This window comes from Hyperoodon ampullatus, assembly GCF_949752795.1.
Source record: "Hyperoodon ampullatus genome assembly, chromosome: 8".
Classification (NCBI taxonomy): domain Eukaryota; kingdom Metazoa; phylum Chordata; class Mammalia; order Artiodactyla; family Ziphiidae; genus Hyperoodon; species Hyperoodon ampullatus.
This window is the reverse complement of record NC_136921.1, coordinates 93,062,323-93,087,970: the sequence shown is the minus strand read 5'-3', so window position 1 is coordinate 93,087,970 and position 25,648 is coordinate 93,062,323. Positions and strand designations below refer to the sequence as shown.

The 25,648-nt window shown below is 40.0% G+C and overlaps 1 protein-coding gene across 3 annotated transcripts in view; it reads left to right on the top strand.

The window, feature by feature from the left end:
- TTN (titin) overlaps positions 1-25,648 on the top strand; it is a gene marked incomplete at both ends in the record, with an annotated part of 282,756 nt that overhangs the window by 198,246 nt on the left and 58,862 nt on the right. For all 3 annotated transcript variants that reach the window (XM_079710139.1, XM_079710137.1, XM_079710138.1), the window contains 39 exons: positions 41-343; positions 456-818; positions 1,127-1,429; positions 1,561-1,860; positions 2,707-3,003; positions 3,105-3,389; positions 3,480-3,773; positions 5,113-5,412; positions 5,520-5,828; positions 5,921-6,111; positions 6,507-6,936; positions 8,252-8,560; positions 8,694-8,842; positions 8,929-8,961; positions 9,059-9,188; positions 9,278-9,577; positions 9,671-9,988; positions 11,121-11,417; positions 11,528-11,827; positions 11,913-12,227; positions 12,320-12,468; positions 13,553-13,703; positions 13,793-14,074; positions 15,404-15,706; positions 16,396-16,698; positions 16,796-17,077; positions 17,174-17,473; positions 17,567-17,869; positions 17,965-18,273; positions 18,387-18,668; positions 18,791-19,090; positions 19,175-19,468; positions 19,559-22,525; positions 22,843-23,163; positions 23,262-23,546; positions 23,644-23,943; positions 24,237-24,539; positions 24,969-25,244; positions 25,348-25,647. In XM_079710139.1, coding sequence (XP_079566265.1) covers positions 41-343; positions 456-818; positions 1,127-1,429; positions 1,561-1,860; positions 2,707-3,003; positions 3,105-3,389; positions 3,480-3,773; positions 5,113-5,412; positions 5,520-5,828; positions 5,921-6,111; positions 6,507-6,936; positions 8,252-8,560; positions 8,694-8,842; positions 8,929-8,961; positions 9,059-9,188; positions 9,278-9,577; positions 9,671-9,988; positions 11,121-11,417; positions 11,528-11,827; positions 11,913-12,227; positions 12,320-12,468; positions 13,553-13,703; positions 13,793-14,074; positions 15,404-15,706; positions 16,396-16,698; positions 16,796-17,077; positions 17,174-17,473; positions 17,567-17,869; positions 17,965-18,273; positions 18,387-18,668; positions 18,791-19,090; positions 19,175-19,468; positions 19,559-22,525; positions 22,843-23,163; positions 23,262-23,546; positions 23,644-23,943; positions 24,237-24,539; positions 24,969-25,244; positions 25,348-25,647 — 13,536 coding nt within the window. The remainder of the gene's footprint in view (positions 1-40; positions 344-455; positions 819-1,126; positions 1,430-1,560; positions 1,861-2,706; positions 3,004-3,104; positions 3,390-3,479; positions 3,774-5,112; positions 5,413-5,519; positions 5,829-5,920; positions 6,112-6,506; positions 6,937-8,251; positions 8,561-8,693; positions 8,843-8,928; positions 8,962-9,058; positions 9,189-9,277; positions 9,578-9,670; positions 9,989-11,120; positions 11,418-11,527; positions 11,828-11,912; positions 12,228-12,319; positions 12,469-13,552; positions 13,704-13,792; positions 14,075-15,403; positions 15,707-16,395; positions 16,699-16,795; positions 17,078-17,173; positions 17,474-17,566; positions 17,870-17,964; positions 18,274-18,386; positions 18,669-18,790; positions 19,091-19,174; positions 19,469-19,558; positions 22,526-22,842; positions 23,164-23,261; positions 23,547-23,643; positions 23,944-24,236; positions 24,540-24,968; positions 25,245-25,347; position 25,648) is intronic.

Below are 25,648 nucleotides of genomic sequence, written 5' to 3'. Positions count from 1 at the left end.
TGGGTTTCCCTATATTAATAGGTTTTTTCTTGTTCTTCAGAGCCCCCTGATCCACCTGTAGACGTTGAGGTACATAATCCTACAGCTGAGGCAATAACTATTACATGGAAGCCACCTTTGTACGACGGAGGGAGCAAGATAATGGGTTACATCATAGAAAAGATTGGTAAGGGTGAAGAGAGATGGAAGAGATGCAACGAACACCTGGTACCAGTCCTGACCTATACAGCAAAAGGCCTTGAAGAGGGAAAGGAATACCAATTCCGTGTGCGAGCAGAAAATGCTGCTGGTATTGGCGAACCTTCTCGGGCCACTCCTCCAACCAAAGCTGTAGATCCTATTGGTAAGTTGTGTTTAATGGGTTTGCCATTTTCCCATTGTAAAAGAAATGAGAATAGGTTTTGTCAGATATTTTAATCAGAATTGAAAACAATTACTGTTTTTAATCATTGCAGATGCCCCGAAAGTCATTATGAGAACAAGCCTAGAAGTGAGACGAGGTGATGAAATAGCACTCGATGCAACTATTTCTGGGTCACCTTACCCAACTATTACGTGGCTAAAGGATGAAAATGTTATCACACCAGAGGAAATTAGGAAGCGGGTAGCACCCTTGGTTAGGAGGAAGAAGGGTGAAGTTCAAGAAGAAGAACCATTTGTCCTGCCTCTGACACAGCGTTTGAGTATCGACAATAGTAAAAAAGGAGAATCTCAGCTACGTGTCCGAGATTCTCTCCGACCTGATCATGGCCTGTTTATGATCAAAGCTGAAAATGACCATGGTATTGCAAAAGCCCCTTGTACCGTCAGTGTGCTAGGTAAGTAGGTAAAACTACACTTTCCAATGGAAGAAAGTTAATATAAGAGTTTTGCGGGCAGTTAATAGAAGTGGGAAATAGCTTCAGCAAGGTATCCTCGGTCCCATTTTTTTCTCCTGGCTATGTAAAAGAAATCAACTGACCTTGTTATTCATTAGCTAATGTGATACAAAGATAGAGAGATGTAGGAAAAACAGAAGTTTATGTCACAGAAGCACACTGTGTTTAGAAGTTTAGAAGCACACTAAACATTTACATTTTCCATTGCTACACAAATTTTTAACCACTTCTGTCTTTCAAAATATCAGATATACCAGGACCACCAATCAACTTAGTATTTGAAGATATTAGAAAGACCTCAGTCATCTGTAAATGGGAACCACCCCTTGATGATGGTGGCAGTGAAATTTTAAACTACACTTTGGAAAAGAAAGACAAGATAAAACCTGACTCAGAATGGATTGTCGTCACTTCAACACTTAGACATTGCAAATATTCAGTGACAAAGTTGATTGAAGGAAAAGAGTACCTCTTCCGTGTAAGAGCTGAAAATAGGTTTGGGCCTGGACCACCATGTGTTTCAAAGCCACTTACAGCTAAAGATCCATTTGGTAAGGATCTTTAGCATTTAAACTTTGCCTTTTTATCATATGTTGGTATATATATTATCACAGCTTGTAAACTTGAATTTTTATGTCATACTAGGGAATTAATTCAAATGTGCCTTTTTAATTCTAATCAGAACCACCTGATGCACCCGATAAGCCCATTGTGGAAGATGTCACCAGTAACAGTATGCTAGTGAAATGGAATGAACCAAAAGATAATGGAAGCCCCATCTTGGGTTACTGGCTTGAAAAACGTGAGGTGAATAGCACACACTGGTCTCGTGTCAACCGAACCCTTCTGAATTCTCTGAAGACCAATGTAGAAGGCCTATTAGAGGGACTCACCTATGTCTTCAGAGTATGTGCCGAAAATGCAGCTGGACCTGGAAAGTTCAGTCCCCCCTCAGATCCCAAAACAGCACATGATCCAATCTGTAAGTAATTCCTTAAGAAGAAAGTGGGGTATAGCATGGTCACTATAATTAACAGTACTGTTTTATATGCTTGAAAGTTGTTGACAGTGTAGATCTTAAGTGTGATCAAAAAGTGGTAATTGCGTGAGGGAATGGTGGTATTAACCAACATTATTGTGGCAATCATTTTGCAATATATACATGTATCAAATCATCACATTGTACACCTTAAACTTATATACATTATATGTCAATAATATCTCAGTCAAACTGGAAAAAAAATCAAACTAAATACTAGCAATGACTATAGACACATATGTTGAGGTTGCAATGTAAAATTTTAAACATCTGTATTTATAACTTAAAAGTTTCACAAAGCAATAATTACCCATATTACATGCAATACACTGTGGGGGGGAAAAAAAGTGGGATCACATAAGCTACTGCACATTTTAAAACCATCAGTGAGTTGTTTTTTTTAAAAAAAATTATTTATTTATTTATTGGCTGCATTGGGTCTTCGGTACCGAATGCAGGCTTTCTCTAGTTGTGGCAAGCGGGGGCTACCCTTTGTTGTGGTGCGTGGGCTTCTCATTGCAGTGGCTCCTCTTGTTGCGGAGCACAGGCTCCAGGCACACGGGCTTCAGCAGTTATGGCACCTGGGCTCAGTAGTTGTGGCTCGCGGGCTCTAGAGCGCAGGCTCAGTAGTTGTGACACACAGGCTTAGTTGCTCTGCGGCATGTGGGATCCTCCCAGACCAGGGCTCGAACCCGTGTCCCCTGCATTGGCAGGTAGATTCTTAACCACTGTGCCGCCAGGGAAGTACCCATCAGTGAGTTTTGATTTCTGTGTCTGCATTCATTCTAGCTCCACCTGGGCCACCTGTCCCAAGAGTCACTGACACAAGTTCCACAACTATTGAACTGGCATGGGAACCCCCAGCTTTCAATGGTGGTGGGGAAATTGTTGGCTACTATGTTGATAAGCAGCTGGTTGGCACAAATGAATGGTCCCGCTGCACAGAGAAGATGATCAAGGCCCGTGAGTACACTGTCAAAGAAATCCGAGAGGGTGCCGATTACAAACTTCGAGTGAGCGCCGTCAACACTGCAGGTGAAGGACCACCTGGAGAAACAGAACCCGTTACTGTAGCTGAACCACAAGGTACTTAAAAGTTACATACATAAGATGATGGATATTTTCCCAGTATGAGATTTTTTTTTCCATCTTTCTTGGGCTAATGTATGACTGTTCTCTTTCAACAGAGCCTCCAAATGTGGAACTAGATGTTTCTGTCAAGGCTGGAATACAGATCGTGGCTGGGAAGACTCTCAGAATTCCAGCTGTGGTAACTGGTCGTCCAGTGCCAACAAAAGTGTGGACCATAGAAGAAGGAGAGCTGGATAAAGACCGTGTTGAAATAGAGAACGTTGGAACCAAATCTGAACTAATTATCAAGAATGCATTAAGAAAAGATCATGGCAGATATGTGATTACAGCTACCAATAGCTGTGGTTCTAAATTTGCAGCAGCCCGGGTAGAAGTTTTTGGTAAGGAATATTACATGGATTTCCACAGGATTTTTCCTAAGTGATACTATCTTATTGCATTGATTTTTTTGTTGCCATTTTATTTTTCAGATGTCCCTGGTCCAGTTCTTGATTTGAAACCCGTTGTAACAAACAGAAAAATGTGTCTGCTTAACTGGTCTGATCCAGCAGATGATGGAGGAAGTGATATCACGGGCTTTATTATTGAAAGAAAGGATGCTAAGATGCATACTTGGAGACAACCAATAGAGACTGAGAGATCTAAATGTGACATCACAGGTCTCCTTGAGGGACAAGAATATATGTACCGTGTGATTGCCAAGAACAAGTTTGGCTGTGGCCCTCCTGTTGAAATAGGACCAATTCTTGCAGTTGACCCACTAGGTAAAAAAGAAGGTTTTCATTGTGTATATAAAGTAAATACTGATTGCTTCTAGTTATGTCATTTATGTATAGAGAGCTTTATGGCTTCAAACTCCCAAAAGTCTCAAGATCTATAGCTGGAATAATGAGAAAGTAATGAGAAAGGTAAACTAAATAACTACCAGCAACTTTAAGTATACCATGTTTACAATAATTTCAATGTAATTTTTGCACAAAACTGGGCATGGTTTTGCGTGCTGAAAACCCTGAATCACTGGAGCTTAGCATAACCTAAAAATAGTTTAGAAATATTACATCTTAGTAAAAAAATACACTGGAGTAATTAATTTAATAGTTCAGTAGTCAAAGAGAGTTCATTGTTTTTGAAAGATTATAGGACAGAAAACTGCCTTAGCGTAAATGCTTTAGTCTTCCTTTAGCCCTCAAGTAGTCCCCACACTGGAAGGATGAGGGGGCACCCAAACCAGAAAGAGCCACCAAAGAATGGAAAACCAACCAAAGGAGATCTCCTTGACCAGTATAAACAAATAGGAAGCCCTAATATTGCACACACTTGGTAATGCATGCTGACATCCCATTCTAGAAAGCAAAGTCTTTGAGGATGCCCCGTTCCCCAAGAGACAGAGGAGTTATTCCTCCTCCACCACCACCACCACCACCACCCAAGAACAGGAACAAAATTACCTCCTCACTGTAACAGCTCATCTCAAAACGTCTACTACAGCTCAGGTTGTGCCAGAAAGAACAGAACAGAGTTGGACTTCTACCACTAAGCTCTGCTTCTGGTTGCAATAATAGTCAAGAGTGGATTGGGTCTAGTTTCACCATGCAAAGCTTATTCTTTCTATCTTGTCCTTCAGGACACAAAACTACAGCAGCATTACATAAATTCTCTTTCCACCCCCTGTTAAACTTACACTTGAGGCAACATGGTTCAATGTATGTTCAGTAGACATATCCATTTTCTGTTAATAAGAAAGGAACACTTGCTCTCAGCTGGTCATTCAAAGCAAAACTTCACAGACAGCCCTCCTAGGTCATTAAAATTAGAAGCTTTCCCACTGACAGAGGTAAAATATCTAAAATGCTAAATATAAAAATGCATACATGCACCTCAATTTTTAATCAATAATCTTGACTATAGAGTTTACTAAGAAAAATTCTGACTATATGAATGCCTGTAATTCTGTTAACTGAGATATTCTGAGGATTTTAAAGACAGATGTAACAATATGCCAAACAGAAACCTATTTTTCACATAATTAATCTGAATTGAAATGTGATTTCTTACATGAATACTTATTTCATTCTTGTCATTTCAACCTGCCTCTCGTTAAAGGTCCTCCAACGTCTCCCGAGAGGCTTACATATACGGAAAGGACCAAGTCCACTATCAACCTTGACTGGAAAGAGCCCCGCAGTAATGGTGGCTGCCCCATCCAAGGCTATATCATTGAAAAACGGCGTCATGACAAACCTGACTTTGAAAGAGTTAACAAGCGACTCTGCCCAACCACATCTCTTCTGGTTGACGATCTTGATGAACACCAAATGTATGAGTTTCGTGTCAAGGCCGTCAACGAAATTGGTGAAAGCGAACCATCCCTGCCTCTTAATGTGGTCATACAAGATGATGAAGGTGTTGAATCTGAACATAATAATCATTTTAATGCACTTTATCTCATAGGTTGAGCAAACATCCTTACGACTTGGCTATTTTTTTTCCCCTTTCCCTTCTCTTTGCAGTGCCTCCAACTATTAAGTTGCACCTGTCTGTTCGAGGAGACACCATCAAAGTTAAGGCGGGAGAGCCTGTTAACATCCCTGCAGATGTGACAGGCCTTCCAATGCCTAAAATTGAGTGGTCCAAGAATGAAACTGTGATTGAAAAGCCCACCGATGCACTTAAGATAACCAAGGAAGAAGTATCCCGAAGTGAGGCAAAGACTGAGCTTAGCATTCCCAAAGCAACTCGGGAGGACAAAGGCACTTACACGGTGACTGCTTCTAATCGCCTTGGCTCAGTGTTCCGAAATGTCCAAGTTGAAGTATATGGTAAGTGACACGCTTTCTTATATAAAAAAAAAAGAAATCCAGTGTCTGTTTAAGAATTTGCTTCTCAATCGCCTCCTTTGGTTCCATTTCAGATCGTCCATCCCCACCAAGAAATCTTGCTGTTATTGACATTAAAGCTGAATCTTGCCACTTAACGTGGGATGCCCCTCTAGACAATGGTGGGGGTGAAATCACCCATTATGTCATTGACAAACGCGATGCAAGCAGGAAGAAAACTGAATGGGAAGAAGTCACCAACACTGCTGTAGAGAGGAGATATGGGGTAAACTCTTCTAAGTATTTTCTTATGCACACTTAAAGGACATAACTCTGAATTAACACCATTCTAGCATGACCTTGGAATTTAATGATTAAACTCAAAACCACACACAAAAAGCTTAAGTATAGTTTTTAGCATCTTGCACATAAAGCCACTTAGTAAACACTTTGATATACAGATCCTCTTTTACTTGAGAGAGCCACTATTAGGTGCAATAAATTTACACATTCTCATTTTAAAAGACTTTCTCCATGTTTGAGTGGAGAAACTCAGATAACTGAGTTTATAGAAGTATTTTTTTTACAGTCTTCCCTACCAAAATAACTGGAATTTTAAAACAAGTGAAAATCAATGTAAGTATATTGTTTTTAAGAAATTATTATTCATCTGATTTCTAGATCTGGAAACTTATCCCCAATGGTCAGTATGAGTTCCGAGTTAGGGCAGTGAATAAATATGGAACCAGCGATGAATGCAAATCAGATAAAGTGGTCATTCAAGATCCTTATCGCACTCCTGGACCTCCGGGAAAGCCAGAAGTTTTGGAGCGCACCAAAGGGTCGATGCTAGTGAGGTGGACTCCTCCTCTGGACAACGGCGGCTCTCCAATTACTGGCTACTGGCTGGAGAAGAGAGAAGAGGGAGGTGCCTACTGGTCACGTGTTAGCCGAGCACCGATAACCAAAGTGGGATTGAAAGGCGTGGAATTTAATGTTCCCCATTTGATTGAAGGTGTTAAATACCAGTTCAGAGCGATGGCAATAAACGCTGCAGGAGTTGGCTCTCCCAGTGAACCATCAGACCTAGCTGTTGCAGGAGATCCCATATGTAAGTATGCTTCCATTTCTGGAATTTATCAAGGGCAAAGCCACTAAATGGATAGTTCTGCTCTTAAATTTCTTGTATATTTCTATGCCAAATTATTTTATTTATTAAAATAAAAAGTTTCATACTTATATAGACTATCAGAAGTATATATGTATGTGTGTATACATACACACACACACTATGCACACATATCTAATATGTACATATACATGTATATGCATACACATACATACAAAAACTCATACAGTGTTTAAACACTTAGATTAAATCTAGTATTGTATGAGGAATCACAATAATAAAGACCCTGGACTATAAGCTCCTCTCTGTTCCCATACCTTAAATAAACCTCTCTCATTAATTAGCTACTGTGGAAGTTATCTCCCTCACTGAACAGTCAGACCCTCCAGTAGGAGTTCAACAAAAGCAAAAGGTTGTTAAATTTTCAATAGTATATATTGAATAAAGATATAAGATCTTCAAGCACAGTCTGTGAGGTCAAATAAAAGAAAAAAACAATTCTGAAAGATCTATGAGCAGATCAGTTCAAAAATCAAAATACCATGGCCTTAATGATTAATTTCATTTGCTATATAAATGGATTTTCTGTGGGAAAAAAAATTCAGCTATCTGTTAAAAAGACTTAAAATAATCTAAGTTCTATACAGAGCATATATAAAAAATGAATTAGTCATTCATCCTGCAAGCCGGTAGTAAACATATGCTATGTGCAAAGAGCTGTCCTAGGCACTGGAGAGGAAAGAGCTATGGTTAAAAAGATGAATGGAGTAAAAGAATTTCCATAATCATAAAGCACTGTCAGAAATGTGATGGATTGTCACTTGATTAGGGACAGGGTCAATGGCTACAGTAAAGGGCTTAAGATTAGTTTGTGTTCAAAGGTTTACCAGCTAATGATGAAATCATTTTTTAATTTTAATTTTATGGTAGGTTAAATTAAAATAAGCTTTTAGTAGAGAATATTGCAGAATCTCTTCAAAGGGATCTCAAAAGTAAAATAGCTTTTCACCGATTGTGTGTAAATAGAATATTTCTCTATCTAGAGCTAGTCAGTAATCTTTCTACTCCCAGTTAGTTGTTTGCTTTCTTTGTTTTAGCATTAATGCTAAATGAAAATAGATTTTCTTATATTTCTCTTCTCTAGAAGGTAATTTATTCCTTTGGCATTCCTATTTTAATATTTTAATAGATTAAAAATAAGATATGATCAGGTATAGTAAAACATTCTTATAGTATATAAATCTATCATCCCACCGGCTTCAAAATCTGATTTTTTTATTTTTTATTTTTTTATTAGATCCACCTGGGCCACCTTCTCGCCCAGAGGTCAAAGATAAAACAAAGTCAAGCATCTCACTAGCATGGAAACCTCCAGCCAAAGATGGTGGCAGTCCGATCAAAGGATACATTGTAGAAATGCAAGAAGAAGGTACTACTGACTGGAAAAGCGTAAACGAACCAGACAAACTTCTAACTACCTGTGAATGTGTGGTGCCGAATTTGAAAGAGCTCAGGAAGTACAGATTCCGAGTGAAAGCTGTCAATGAAGCTGGTGAATCTGAACCAAGTGATACAACTGGAGAGATCCCTGCCACTGATATTCAAGGTACTAGTCCTTAATCCATTTATGTATTCATCTTTTGATCTTATTATGAAATTGATTCATTTGTTGAAGACATGTCAATTACTTCTTTGAAAAAGGTGAGCTAAATCCTGTTATATTATCCATGGTATTACAGAGGTGCCAGAAATTTTCATTGACATTGGAGCACAAGACTGTCTGATTTGTCAAGCTGGCACACAGATTAGGATTCCTGCTGTCATCAAGGGACGCCCAACACCAAAATCATCTTGGGAATTTGATGGAAAGGCAAAGAAGGCAATGAAGGTAAGAAAATTATAATTCTCTGCATCTCCCATTGACTCACTCTAAGGAATATTTACACTATAACTGACTATCTTCTTTTCTAATAGGATGGGGTTCATGACATACCTGAAGATGCACAGGTAAAAAAAAAAAAAAAACTGAAATGATTCAGAATCGGATTGACTTCAATACTGCTATTATTTCATTCAGTGTATGACTGCTATTTTCTTTGTACAGCTGGAGACTGCTGAAAACTCATCCGTAATTATTATTCCGGAATGTAAACGATCTCATTCAGGCAAATACAGCATCACAGCCAAGAACAAAGCAGGACAAAAGACTGCAAATTGCAGAGTTAAAGTCATGGGTAAGAAAGACTTTAAAAGTTATTATGGAATAAGAACAAATTATTTTAAACAAGGCAGCACTGTTTATATTGTGATTTGCATCCAACAGATGCACCAGGGCCACCCAAAGATCTGAAAGTCAGTGACATCACAAGGGGTAGTTGCAGGCTTACATGGAAGATGCCGGATGATGATGGAGGAGACAGGATCAAAGGCTATGTTATTGAGAAGAGGACTATTGATGGAAAAGCCTGGACTAAAGTCAATCCAAACTGTGGAAGCACTTCATTTGTAGTTCCTGACCTCATCTCTGAACAGGAATACTTCTTTCGCGTGCGGGCACAAAACCGTTTTGGTATTGGTGCTCCCGTGGAAACCATTCAGAGGACCACTGCCAGAGATCCAATATGTAAGTTTTTAAGTCTAAGATTAAAGTAGCTTCCTAAACTTGAAATATATTGTTATAAATAATGATTAATACTTTCTTTAACTATTTTTAAAGATCCTCCTGATCCCCCTATTAAACTTAAGATTGGCCTCATAACAAAGAACACAGTACACCTGTCATGGAAACCACCAAAGAATGATGGGGGCTCCCCGGTCACCCACTATATTGTTGAGTGCCTTGCGTGGGATCCTACTGGGACAAAGAAAGAAGCATGGAAACAGTGCAATAAGCGCGATGTGGAAGAACTGGAGTTTACGGTGGAAGACCTGGTAGAGGGTGGGGAATATGAATTCAGAGTCAGAGCTGTCAATGCTGCAGGAGTCAGCAAACCTTCAGCCACTGTTGGCCCCACGACTGTCAAAGACCAGACATGTAAGTACCAATGCGTTATCTATCAGAGAATGTCCTCTTCGTGAATGCCTTCCTAGATACTCAAGAACAGTCCAAAATAAAAAGAGATGTCTCTGTACATCAGAAGCTACCATGGGTTGAGTCTGGACGTGGGCCCATTACCCAATCACTCAAGCCCTCAACTTCCACAGAATTGTCATATTTCCTTACATATTACCTTTCCTTTACTGAAAGGAGATACTGTTTGGAATTTCCTTACTCTAATTTTTCTCCATGGCAGGCTGTTTTACTTACCAGAAGTTAAAACAGTTCCTCTGCACGCTCCTCAAAAAGGGCAGAAAGTAACCAGTTATTTGCTCAGCAACTGTTGAGACCCATTTATCTTCACAATCGAGTTTCTTTTTCTTAAGTAGAAACTTATATACCATCACAGCCATGAATAATCTGGGAACAGCATCAAAGGAAATGAGACTGAATGTCCTTGGTAAAGGTTACGTGGTTTTATTAAAACTACATGATTTTCTCTATTTGAGAAAAAGATATATCTACTTTAAGAGATAAAATATCCACACAAATATGGTAATAATTCTTCCTCTCATTATTGTTACCATCATTACTGCTGTGTATTTGTTAGTTCTCTCTTCTAAATATAGGAAAGCTGTAGTCACTACTCCCTGTGCATATTCTTATACTAAATTCATGAAAAATGGAAAATTGCTTTGCCTCTACTAGCAGTTAGTTATATTTCTTAAAGGGGGAATTCATCTCAGAAAGAACAAAGTAGGTCCCCTCATTAACTCTGCATAAATATTAGGGAATATCATGAAAGAACTCCCAAGTCTAAGATACTATAGTTTCACTTCTCTCTGCCCTTTTTCAATATCTACAATCATAATGATGCCAGGTAAGAGAGAGACAGTAGCTGATACATAGCCACATGTAGATCAACAAAGGATGATGACCACATATGCCTGTTCCCTAAACTGGTATAAATTAGCTGAAGACAGATCTGTTCTTTATGTTAGGTAGGGCTATAAAGCCTGCTTATAGTAGATCAAATAACTTTATCATCACTGTGAATTCTACTTTCGATCCTTTAGTGTTTGTTTTATGTTCCTAATGACAACTTTTTTTTTTTTTTTTAATAATCTAGGCCCACCTTCAATTGAGCTAAAAGAATTCATAGAGGTTGAAGAAGGAACTGATGTTAGCATTGTGGCCAAAATTAAAGGTGTGCCATTCCCGACACTAACCTGGTTTAAAGCTCCTCCAAAGAAGCCTGATAACAAAGAACCTGTTGTCTACGACACCCATGTCAACAAACTGGTGGTGGATGATACCTGCACTCTAGTTATTCCACAGTCTCGTAGGAGTGACACTGCCTTATATACCATCACAGCTGTGAATAATCTGGGAACAGCATCAAAGGAAATGAGGCTGAATGTCCTTGGTAAAGATTACATGGTTTTATTAAAACTACATGATTTTCTGTCCATAAACGTAATATCTGTCTTTAAGATCATTCTCCTAATAAAGTTTTCTTTTTTAAAACCATTTTAGGTCGCCCTGGCCCTCCAGTGGGACCAATAAAGTTCGAATCTATTTCAGCAGATCAAATGACATTATCTTGGCTTCCACCTAAAGATGATGGTGGGTCTAAGATTACAAACTACGTAATTGAGAAAAGAGAAACTAACAGGAAGACATGGGTGCATGTCTCCAGTGAACCTAAAGAGTGCACGTACACAATTCCAAAATTGCTAGAAGACCATGAATATGTATTCCGAATCATGGCCCAGAATAAATATGGCATTGGGGAACCTCTTGACAGTGAACCAGAAACAGCAAGAAACCTCTTCTGTAAGTCGGACATGTTTCACATTCAAAGTCATTCTTATTTGTGTTTTTCAAAATTTCTTATAAATCACTGTGATTTTTGTCACAGCTGTCCCTGGAGCACCAGATAAACCAACAGTTAGCAGTGTGACTCGAAACTCCATGACTGTCAACTGGGAAGAGCCAGAATACGATGGGGGCTCTCCTGTGACAGGATACTGGCTAGAAATGAAAGACACCACTTCAAAGAGATGGAAGAGAGTTAACCGAGATCCTATCAAAACCATGACTTTGGGTGTTTCTTATAAAGTGACTGGTCTTATTGAAGGTTCTGATTATCAATTCCGGGTATACGCAATCAATGCTGCTGGTGTGGGTCCAGCAAGTCTGCCATCAGACCCAGTGACTGCTAGAGATCCCACTGGTAAGCCTTAAAACCATTCTTTTTCCTCCCCCCCCCCCCGCAAAAGTGCCATGGAAAAGTCAAGAATACTAATGCATACTGGTTCTTTCCAGCCCCTCCTGGACCTCCATTTCCCAAAGTCACAGACTGGACTAAATCATCTGCGGATTTGGAGTGGTCTCCCCCACTAAAAGATGGTGGATCCAAAATAACGGGATACATCGTTGAATATAAAGAAGAAGGAAAAGAAGAATGGGAAAAGGTAGCTAACACTTGGCATTATGGAAATGTACTATGAATAAACTGAATATTTAGTAGTTATTCTCAATCCCATTAACTCCTATCTGTATTTTTTTATTAAGAAATCAGAAAAATAACATATAACTTAATTGATAATCAAAACATCTCTTAGGTCAAAAAACCTAATCAAGAGTTAAGTCATGTTATTGTTAACTTATCTTTTGGCTATAAAGCCTGAAAAGATGGAATAAGTGATGCATATATGTGGAATCTAGAAAAATGGTACAGATGAACCAGTTTGCAAGGCAGAAATAGAGACACAGATGTAGAAAACAAACGAATGGACACCAAGAGGGGAAAGCAAGTGGCCGGGGGTGGGGTGGGGGTGGTGGCATGAACTGGGAGATTGGGATTGACATGTATACACTAACATGTATAAAATAGATAACTAATGAGAACCTGCTATATAATAAAATAAAATTCAAAAAAAGAACCTATTTTATCAAATTATATAATAAAATGTACATATATATATATATAAAAGGATGGAACAAGTAAACAGTACAGTTTTTTTCAATCACTTGACAATATTTTAAAACATAATCCCTTCCATTCAGTATTTACCTGTAATATCTGATCCCTAGAACCTAAATTGGCAACAATTTTCCCAAAGAGAGTAAATATGCTGTTGCTATGCTTTGGAAAGCTATTAAAACAAAAAACTACAGTAGTCCTCCCCCTGATTCCCAAGGGATATATTCCAAGACCCCAGTGGATGCCTGAAACCACGGAGAGTACTGAGCTCTCTCTCTATATACTATGTTTTTTCTTCATTAATGGGCAGGTAGCATATACAGTGTGAATATGATGGACAAAGGGATAGTTCACTTCCCAGGCAGGGATGGAGCAGGATGGCCCGAGATTTCATTACGTTACTCAGAATGGAACACAGTTTAAAACTGATGAATTGTTTATTTGTGGAATTGTTTTCCATTTAATACTTTTAGGTTTCCATTGACTTCAAGTAAATGAACACAGAAAACAAAACCATGGATAAGAAAGGACTACTGTATTCTAATTATAAAATGCTTGTGATTTTTCCCTAGGCTAAAGAAAAAGAAGTGAGAGGAACAAAACTTGTTGTGACAGGATTAAAAGAAGGAGCATTCTACAAATTTAGAGTTAGAGCAGTCAACATTGCCGGCATCGGAGAACCTGGAGAAGTCACAGATGCCATTGAAATGAAGGACAGAATTGGTACTTACTAATATTTCTATTATTTTATCAATATTTGCATTTTGGATTGGAAATGAAAAGCACATTTGTTATTTTCAATTGTTTTCCAGTATTACCTGACCTTCAGTTAGATGCCAGCGTCAGAGACAGAATTGTGGTCCATGCTGGAGGGGTGATTCGGATCATCGCCTATGTATCTGGCAAGCCTCCTCCAACCGTTACCTGGAGTATGAATGAAAGAGCTTTACCTCAAGAGGCCACCATTGAGACCACAGCCATTAGCTCATCCATGGTCATCAAGAATTGCCAGAGGAGCCACCAAGGCGTCTATGCTCTTCTTGCCAAAAATGCAGGGGGGGAAAGAAAGAAGACAATTATCGTTGATGTATTAGGTAACAACTTTCAATTCGTCCACGTGTCTTTAAAAAATAACACTTTATTTCATCTACAGTAAAGCTATATTATTTTTTTTAAAAACCATGTTACAAATATTTTGGAAAATAAGAAAAATCACCCACAATCCCATAGACCACCATTAGCATTTTTTAAAATTTCCTCCTTTTTTTTTTATCCTATCCATATTTTATATGGCTGTACTCCTACTATAAAGTCTTATGTGCTGCCTTTTTATATAACATGCCACCATAAGCATTTACTATGTTATTATATAGTTTTCATAAAAGCAGCTTTCCTGCAAATGTCCATGAATGTTTAACAGTTTGATAAGGTTGACCATTTTCACATCATAGGACCTGTCAGTTATAGTAAGACAAAAATCCCTTTGAAGGTGTCAGTGTTCTAATTGAAGAGAAGCATCATATTTGGTTATCAATACTGCATGTCTAGTCACTGACTATCGAGTTGAACTCTACGAGCCTTGTCCATGCCTCTCACTGGCTGCTCTACTCCAGTGATTTGCTCAGACAGTGAAGCCCTGCCACTTAGATCTCTCTCTCAGCACATCTCTAGGCACAACCATACTCCAAACACACCGTTTTTGTGTGAAAATAACCAGTTCTCTATTGAACATAATATTACGAAAACAGGTTTTGCTTTCATTAATGAAAATGGCATGAGGAAAAAGATCTCATTGAGCAATGGTCCTTCAAGCTTCTAGGTTGTTTCAAACTCCTAAACAGTTTTCTGTCCAATGGCTATTACTTTAAGAACTGGTATACTTCCAGGTTAAATTCCAAACCTCTCAAAGGTCATTCTGAGATTTGGGGTCTCCCGTGCTGCTCAGATTCACTGGTCACCCAGAAAAAAATTCTCTCCCCCTTTCCCCTCTGGAGAGTAAACTGGACACAAAAGTAGTCATGCCACTCTTCACCCCTCTCCTGTCTCCTTCTGTGCATTTTCCTCCCAACATTGCCCTCTTATCTGACTCACAAATGACTAAAAAAAAATGTATATGTGTGTGTGTGTGTATGTATGTATGTATGTGTGTGTGTATATATATATATATATATGTGTGTGTGTGTATAAAACTGTTCCTTCAGTTTCTACTAAAGCAGGGGCAACCAGTAACTACTGCAAACCTACTTCATTTAAAAATATGGTTGAATATAGACACAAGGAAAGAAAAACAATTAATAAACACAAAATCTCACTCTTTCCATAACAACATTTTTGTCTCCCTTTTAAAAACAGAGGGTAACAAATATTGAGCCCAGCAGTCCATTGATGTCAAACAACTGAAAACCTTTTCCTCTTATTTCCAGATGTGCCAGGTCCTGTTGGAATACCATTCCTGTCTCACAACCTAACCAACGACTCCTGCAAACTGACATGGTTTTCTCCAGAAGATGATGGAGGCTCTCCAGTCACCAATTATGTCATTGAAAAGCGGGAAGATGACCACAGAGCATGGACCCCAGTGACATACACAGTTACCCGACATAATGCCACCGTCCAGGGTCTCATTCAAGGAAAACCCTACTTTTTCCGAATTGCAGCTGAAAATAGTATTGGCATGGGCCCGTTTGTTGAGACAACAGATGCGCTTGTCATAAGAGATCCAATAAGTAAGTACAATTTAAAACAATTTCATCTTTAGTCACTTCTTCACTCAGTTAATAGAAGACTATAGTGACAAAGTAGGTACACAAATGCCAAACATTTCATTCATTTGGCAAGCATTCATTAGGCAAATACGTAGTCTCTGATGTTGGTAGTATTTGAACGTGACTGTGAAAGAGATTGTGGGAATATATATGATTCTTCAAATCCTCCCATGTAATACTACATGGATTCTTTTTTAAATTTCCAACTTAATGGCATGAACATGAAGTATTTTCCTAACTCTAAAACTACCAACTCTGGGGACTTCCCTGGCAGTCCAGTGGTTGGGACTCTGAGCTTCCAGTGTGGTGGGGTGGCGGGCGGGTTCGATCCCTGCTCAGGGAGCTAAGATCCCACAGGCTGTGTGGCGTGGCCAAAACATTTTTTAAAATAAATTAAAAAGCATTAAAACTACCAACTCTGGGGGACTTTGCTGAATTATTTGGCCTCAATGAACCTCTAGTTCCTCATCTGGAAATTAGATTGTATTGAGTGCCTTTCAGCTCTACTCATTTTATGTTGAGATTTCTTTTGTTACTTATCAAAACAAATAGTTTAATGTTTAAATGCAATCCTCAAAAAGCATTATTTACTACATTTTCTATTACATTCTTAACATGACATTTGTCTCACTGTCATTCCACACTTGCAGCTGTACCAGAGCGTCCTGAAGACCTAGAAGTCAAAGAAGTTACTAAAGATTCTGTTGCTTTGACTTGGAATCCCCCTAAGTATGATGGCGGATCCGAAATTATCAACTATGTCCTAGAAAGCCGTCTCATTGGAACTGAGAAGTTCCATAAAGTTACAAATGACAACTTGCTTAGCAGGAAGTACACTGTGAAAGGCTTAAAAGAAGGTGATACCTATGAGTACCGTGTCAGTGCCGTCAATATTGTTGGACAAGGCAAACCATCATTTTGCACCAAGCCAATCACTTGCAAGGATGAGCTAGGTATGTGTCAAATGCAGCTTACACTTTGAAAACGTGTACACTTATAGGTTTACCTTAAGACATCAAACTGACTTTCCTTTACAATTATACATTTCAGCTCCTCCAATGCTTGACCTCGACTTCAGAGATAAACTCACGATTCGAGTTGGTGAAGCTTTTGCCCTCACTGGCCGTTACTCAGGCAAACCAAAGCCTAAGGTTACTTGGTTCAAAGATGAAGTTGATGTGCTAGAAGATGATCGCACTCATATAAAGACCTCGCCAACAACACTTGCTCTAGAGAAGCTCAAGGCCAAGCGTTCAGATTCTGGCAAATACTGTGTGGTTGTGGAGAACAGTACAGGCTCCAGGAAAGGTTTCTGTCAAGTTAATGTCGTTGGTAAGTATTATTTAGCAAGAATTAGAGACATTCTGTTCTTTCCAAAGCAGAAGTTGAAATAACATTTTGTGGTGTGATTTTTTTTTTTTCCCTCAGACCGTCCTGGACCACCGGTAGGACCAGTTGTTTTTGATGCGGTGACCAAAGATTACATGGTTATCTCTTGGAAGCCACCTTTAGATGACGGAGGCAGTGAAATTACTAATTATATTATTGAGAAGAAGGAAGTGGGCAAAGAGGTTTGGATGCCTGTGACATCTGCAAGTGCTAAAACAACATGCAAAGTTTCTAAACTGCTTGAAGGAAAAGATTATATTTTCCGGATACATGCTGAAAATCTGTATGGAATAAGTGACCCTCTGGTGTCTGATTCAATGAAAGCCAAAGATCGTTTCAGTATGCATCATATTTCTTTTCAGTGATTCAATGTTTGATATTGTTAACGGGAAGAATTAAGTTCCTAACATATTTTGCTAATGTTTGTTATAGGGGTTCCTGATGCACCTGACCAGCCAACTGTTAAAGAAGTTACCAAAGAATCTGCATTAGTCACCTGGAACAAGCCAAATGATGGAGGAAAGCCCATCACAAACTACATCCTGGAAAAGAGGGAAACTATGTCTAAACAATGGGCTAGAGTTACCAGAGAGCCTATCCATCCATACACTAAATTTACGGTTCCTGATCTTCTAGAAGGGTGTCAGTATGAATTCCGGGTTTCTGCAGAAAACCAAATTGGTATTGGAGACCCAAGCCCACCATCCAAACCAGTCTTTGCTAAAGATCCAATTGGTATAGTACTAAAGCATTCTTTCAGCTTTCATTTTATCCAACTTTGTTTTCAGCTATATTCTAACTCCTTTTTGGTTTTCTCTTTTATTATGTAGGGAAACCAAGTCCACCTATTAATCCTGAAGCAATAGGTACAACACATAATTCAGTTGATCTAACCTGGCAGCCACCACGTCATGATGGTGGGAGCAAGATTCTGGGTTATATTGTTGAATACCAGAAAGTTGGAGATGAAGAATGGAAAAAAGCCAATCACGCTCCTGAGTCATGTCCTGAAACTACCTATAAAGTCACTGGTCTTCGGGATGGTCAATCCTATAAGTTCAGAGTAAGAGCAGTCAATGTAGCCAGTGAATCAGATCCAGCTCATGTTCCCGAGCCAGTGCTAGTAAAAGACAGACTCGGTGAGTATAATGTTCTCAGCTGCCTTTGCAAGGAAGACAGGTTTCATTGTCTATGCTTAAGTGTAAAATATATTAACAAAACAAATTTGTAAGTACTGTTCTGTTTACTCTAGAACCCCCTGAGTTGATTCTTGATGCCAACATGGCAAGAGAACAAAACATAAGGGTTGGTGATACTCTAAGACTTAGTGCCGTCATCAAAGGAGTGCCATTCCCAAAAGTAACTTGGAAAAAAGAAGACAGAGAGGCTCCAACTAAAGCAAGAATTGATGTTACTCCAGTTGGTAGCAAGCTTGAAATCTGTAATGCTGCCCATGAAGATGGTGGAATTTATTCCTTAACAGTGGAGAATCCAGCTGGTTCAAAAACTGTCTCCGTAAAAGTACTTGTATTAGGTAAGAATTTTAGTACTTGTGATGTACTTAATGCAATAGCGTATAAAAGTAACTCTAAATACATTTTGAGTTCTTATCTGGATTAAATCACTTATATAACCGCACTACTTAACACTTTTCAGATAAGCCCGGGCCACCTAGAGATCTGGAAGTCAGTGAAATTAGGAAAGATTCTTGTTACCTTACTTGGAAGGAACCACTGGATGATGGTGGTTCTGTTATTACAAATTATGTGGTTGAGAGGAGAGATGTTGCCAGTGCCCAGTGGTCAACTCTTTCAACTACATCAAAGAAAAAGAGCTACTATGCTAAACATCTTACTGAAGGCAATCAGTATCTCTTCCGAGTAGCTGCTGAGAACCAGTATGGACATGGTCCTTTTGTAGAAACATCTAAGCCCATCAAGGCTCTGGATCCCCTATGTAAGTTGCTCTCTTTGGATACAAAAGTACTGTTTTACTGTTTTGAGAAGATTGTTTATTCATCATAACTTCTTCTTCTTAAAGATCTTCCAGGGCCACCCAAGAACCTACACCATGTAGATGTTGACAAGACTGAAGTCTCCCTTGTTTGGAATAAGCCAGATCGTGATGGTGGCTCTCCAATCACTGGATATTTGGTGGAATATCAAGAAGAGGGCACCCAAGACTGGATTAAGTTCAAGACTGTGACAAACTTAGAGTGTGTTGTTACTGGATTACAACAAGGGAAGACCTATAGATTCCGTGTAAAAGCTGAAAACATTGTGGGTCTTGGTCTTCCTGACACAACTATCCCAATAGAATGTCAAGAAAAACTAGGTAATTTTTTGATTGGAATTATTTTCTTTCTTTTTTAAATTATTCATATTGTGAAAATCAAAATCTAATTTCCTCATGTTTCCTTTCCAGTGCCTCCATCTGTGGAGCTGGATGTGAAATTAATTGAAGGCCTTGTGGTAAAAGCTGGAACTACAGTCAGATTCCCTGCCATTATAAGAGGTGTACCTGTTCCTACTGCAAAGTGGACAACCGATGGGAATGAGATTAAAACAGATGAACACTATACAGTTGAAACTGACAACTTCTCATCAGTACTCACCATTAAGAACTGCTTAAGGAGAGACACTGGGGAATATCAGATCACAGTTTCCAATGCAGCTGGCACCAAAACAGTGTCTGTACATCTTACTGTTCTTGATGTTCCTGGTCCACCAACAGGCCCTATTAATATTCTGGAAGTTACCCCTGAACATATGACTATCTCATGGCAGCCACCTAAGGATGATGGAGGAAGCCCTGTGATAAATTATATTGTTGAGAAAAAAGACACAAAGAAAGACACATGGGGTGTTGTCTCTTCAGGAAGCAGTAAGACAAAGCTAAAAGTCCTACATCTGCAGAAGGGCTGTGAATATGTCTTCCAAGTGAAAGCAGAGAATAAGATTGGCGTTGGCCCTCCCCTTGACTCCATACCTACTGTTGCTAAACATAAGTTTAGTCCTCCATCTCCTCCTGGTAAACCAGTAGTTACTGACATTACTGAAAATGCTGCAACAGTGTCTTGGACTCTGCCAAAATCTGATGGTGGCAGTCCAATAACTGGTTACTATGTGGAACGTCGAGAAGTAACAGGCAAATGGATGAGGGTCAACAAAACACCTCTAGTGGACATGAAGTTTAGAGTGACTGGACTCTATGAGGGAAATACATATGAGTTTAGAGTTTTTGCTGAGAATCTTGCAGGACTAAGCAATCCGTCCCCAAGTTCTGATCCAATAAAAGCTTGCCGGCCCATCAAACCACCTGGACCGCCTATTAATCCTAAGCTGAAAGACAAGACCAGAGAAACAGCTGACCTGGTGTGGACAAAGCCTCTCAGTGATGGTGGTAGCCCCATTCTGGGCTACATAGTGGAATGTCAGAAAGCTGGAGCAACACAGTGGAGCAGAATTAATAAAGATGAACTCATCAGGCAATGTGCCTTTAGGGTACCTGGACTAATTGAAGGAAATGAGTACAGATTCCGTATAAAGGCAGCTAATATTGTGGGAGAGGGAGAGCCAAGAGAACTAGCAGAATCTGTGATTGCAAAGGACATCCTTCATCCTCCAGAAGTAGAACTTGATGTTACCTGTCGTGATGTTATTACCGTTAGAGTGGGCCAAACTATCCGCATTCTTGCTCGGGTCAAAGGCAGACCTCAACCAGACATAACTTGGTCCAAGGAAGGCAAAGTAGTGGCCCGAGAAAAGCGGGTGGACCTAATTCACGATCTACCTCGTGCTGAGTTGCAAATTAAAGAAGCTGTTAGAGCTGATCATGGCAAGTATATCATCTCAGCTAAGAACAGCAGTGGACATGCCCAAGGTTCTGCTATCGTTAATGTCCTTGACAGACCTGGACCTTGCCAGAATTTAAAGATCAGCAACGTAACCAAAGAGAACTGTACAATTTCTTGGGAAAACCCTCTAGATAACGGTGGCTCAGAAATAACAAACTTCATAGTGGAATATCGCAAACCAAACCAGAAAGGCTGGTCAATTGTTGCTTCAGATGTCACTAAGCGATCAATCAAGGCCAACCTTTTAGCCAACAATGAATACTATTTCCGAGTTTGTGCAGAGAATAAAGTAGGTGTTGGGCCAACCACTGAAACAAAAACCCCAATTCTGGCTATTAACCCTATTGATAGACCAGGTGAGCCTGAAAACCTTCATATTGCAGATAAAGGAAAGACATTTGTCTACCTAAAATGGAGGCGGCCTGATTATGATGGTGGTAGCCCAAATCTATCATATCACGTTGAAAGGAAGCTGAAGGGCTCTGATGACTGGGAAAGAGTGCATAAAGGAAGCATTAAAGAAACCCACTACATGGTTGACAAATGTGTTGAAAACCAGATTTATGAGTTCAGAGTGCAAACGAAGAATGAAGGTGGGGAAAGTGACTGGGTGAAGACAGAGGAAGTTGTTGTAAAGGAAGACTTGCAGAAACCAGTACTTGATCTGAAATTAAGTGGTGTGCTAACTGTCAAAGCAGGGGACACCATTCGACTTGAGGCAGGTGTTAGAGGCAAGCCATTTCCAGAAGTTTCATGGACCAAGGACAAAGACGCGACAGACTTAACAAGATCACCAAGGGTCAAGATTGCTACCAGTGGTGATTCATCTAAATTTTCTCTTACTAAAGCAAAGCGAAGTGATGGTGGTAAATATGTAATTACAGCAACTAACACAGCTGGCAGTTTTGTGGCCTTTGCCACTGTCAATGTTTTAGATAAGCCTGGACCTATAAGAAACCTGAAAATTGTTGACGTGTGTAGTGATAGGTGTTCTCTTCGCTGGGATCCACCAGAGGACGATGGTGGCTGTGAAATCCAAAATTATATTTTAGAAAAATGTGAGAGCAAGAGAATGGTTTGGTCTACCTTTTCTGCTACTATCTTAACACCTGGTACTACAGTAACACGTCTCATAGAAGGGAATGAATATATTTTCAGAGTCCGTGCAGAAAATAAAATAGGCACAGGGCCTCCAACAGAAAGTAAACCAGTCATTGCAAAAACCAAATATGATAGACCTGGTCGCCCTGACCCCCCAGAAATCACTAAAGTAAGCAAAGAAGAGATGACTGTGGTTTGGACGCCACCTGAATATGATGGTGGAAAGTCCATCACAGGATACTATTTGGAGAAAAAGGAAAAACATTCAATACGATGGGTCCCTGTCAACAAGAGTGCGATCCCTGAGAGACGTCTGAAAGTACAGAATCTCTTCCCAGGACATGAATATCAGTTCCGTGTCAAGGCAGAAAATGAAGTTGGAATTGGAGAACCAAGCTTGCCATCAAGGCCAGTGGTGGCAAAAGACCCCATAGGTATGATGTTCTTGCTTTTTCTGGTATTACACCAACTCTTAATCTCAGGCACAGAGGTATTAGACAAATAAGTTAAATCCACAGCATCGAAACTGATCTTAGCCAGTAGTTTTCCAAATAGATCTTTTACCAAATCGCCTAAAATGTACAAACAATGGTAGATTCTAATTTTATGAAGGAAAATAAGGAGGACTAATTGAGAAATTGAATGTACTATCTGTGGTTAATTAAGGATGGACTATATAGAATTACTCATTAACGTATCACTAGTAGTTGTTAACCATGTGTAAATTTATCCTTATATAATTTACTTTCAGAACCACCTGGTCCACCGACCAATCTCAAAGTGGTTGATACAACCAAAAGTTCCATAACTCTTGGGTGGGGAAAACCGGTGTATGACGGTGGCGCACCAATCATTGGATATGTTGTGGAAATGAGACCAAAGAGACCAGATACATCACCTGATGAAGGCTGGAAAAGGTGTAGTGCTGCAGCGCAACTCATTCACATGGAATTTACCGTGACCAGCTTGGATGAAAACCAGGAATATGAGTTCAGGGTTTGTGCCCAAAACCAAGTTGGCATTGGGTGCCCTGCAGAACTAAAGGACGCTATTAAACCTAAAGAAATCCTAGGTGAGGCCCTATGTTATCACTTGATTCATTCACGTTTCACTTCTCACATGAGTTCCCCACATTCTGAAGTCAACTGACGACTTTCGTGTCATTTGCAGAACCTCCGGAGATTGATTTGGACGCCAGCATGAGAAAACTGGTCACAGTGAGAGCAGGATGCCCTATTCGACTATTTGCCATAGTGAGAGGGCGACCAGCCCCTAAGGTCACTTGGCGAAAAGTGGGTATTGATAACGTGGTCAGAAAGGGACAAGTTGATCTGGTTGATACTATGGCCTTCCTCGTCATCCCCAATTCTACCCGTGATGACTCAGGAAAATATTCCTTGACGCTTGTGAACCTGGCAGGAGAAAAGGCCGTGTTCGTGAATGTCAGAGTATTAGGTGGGTTATAAACAAGTGTCTTCCTCCCCTTCAAAAATGCCTTGGTTAATAAGGAGGCTGAGGGGACTCGTATATATGATTTTGTCGTCCTTCACAGATACTCCTGGACCTGTGTCTGATTTAAAAGTTTCGGATGTCACTAAAACATCATGCCACGTTTCCTGGGCCCCTCCCGAGAACGATGGTGGGAGACAAGTGACACATTACATTGTGCAGAAACGCGAGGCAGATAGAAAGACGTGGTCGACAGTCACCCCAGAAGTCAAGAAAACGAGCTTCCACGTCACCAATCTTGTCCCTGGGACTGAGTATTTCTTCAGAGTAACTGCTGTCAATGAGTACGGCCCCGGCGTCCCAACAGACATCCCCAAACCAGTGCTCGCAACAGATCCTCTAAGTAAGTTACATCCTTTCTCCCTCCTTTTAACTCCAGTCCCCAACCTCAGCAAAATCAAGATACCGAAACATTTTACTCCACTAATGAAAGGGCCTTCACTTGTAGAAACCTAAACAGTACAAATAAATATCTAACTCACTCACTGAAGACTTTTTTGATCTGACTCATCCGTGTCCTTTTTATTTTCAACATCCCGAACCATAGTTTCCATATACTTTGAAGCAAGTGGCATATGAAAACATGCATATTTCCAAAGGGATGGATTAGGTTACCTGGGTGCTTTTTTCTTCTAGGTGAGCCGGATCCCCCCAGGAAACTAGAAGTTACTGAAATGACAAAGAACAGCGCTGCGTTAGCCTGGTTACCTCCCCTGCGCGATGGAGGCGCTAAGGTGGATGGCTACATCGTTAGTTACAGAGAAGAAGAGCTGCCTGCAGGCCGCTGGATAGAGTACTCGGTGGTGAAAGACCTCAGCCTTGTTGTCACCGGCCTCAAGGAAGGAAAGAAATACAAATTTAGGGTAGCGGCCAGAAATGCCGTTGGAGTTAGTTTGCCAAGAGAAGCTGAGGGAGAGTATGAAGCCAAAGCACAGCTGTGTAAGTAGTCAGAGTCATTTTCCATGGGATAAAAGTTTATGAGGATTTTCTTTTGACATGTAGATGTTTATCCCTGAAGAATCTAGTTCCAGAAATACTTGAAATATAGTAGAGAACAGTGGTTTGGAAACATCTGGACCCACAACAGGTAGTAAATACACCTTAAATCATGACACAGGACACATATACATATATATGACTTAGAAAAAGTTTCTTAGAGCAACACCCATTCTTATCATGTGTGCTGGCCTCAGATATTCTCAATTCATTTCAATCCCATTCTCTTTAAAAAGTATTAGCAGTAATGCAAACATTAATTTGAACCCACTAATGGGTTGCAATCCACAATTTGAAAAGCACTAGTATAGTTCCCCACCAGAGGAAATTTAACCTCCCTGCCAAATTAATGTATCTTCATCTTACTTTTAGTGCCACCCAAGATCCTTATGCCAGAGCAAATTATTATCAAAGCTGGGAAGAAACTCCGAATTGAAGCCCATGTGTATGGAAAGCCTCAACCCATCTGTAAATGGAAAAAAGGAGAAGATGAAGTTGTCACATCCAGCCACCTGGCAGTACATAAAGCAGACAATTCTTCAGTTCTGATCATAAAAGATGTTACTAGGAAAGACAGCGGTTACTATAGCCTCACTGCAGAAAACAGTTCTGGGACAGACACTCAGAAAATCAAAGTTATCGTCATGGGTAGGTTACGTGTTAGACAAATGGCCACCCAAATATGAGTATCAGAAACATTTTTTCCAGTCAAATCCCTATTCTTATATTTCTTTCCTCTCGGTTCACGCAGACGCTCCTGGACCCCCTCAGCCTCCGTTTGACATTTCTGACATAGATGCCGATGCTTGCTCCCTGTCATGGCACATCCCCCTGGAGGACGGAGGCAGTAACGTCACCAATTACATATTGGAGAAGTGTGACGTGAGCAGGGGTGACTGGGTGACAGCGCTAGCTTCAGTGACAAAAACTTCCTGCAGGGTTGGAAAACTGATCCCAGGCCAAGAGTACATCTTCCGGGTCCGTGCTGAGAATCGATTTGGCATTTCAGAGCCTCTCACATCTCCAAAGATGCTGGCTGAGTTCCCATTTGG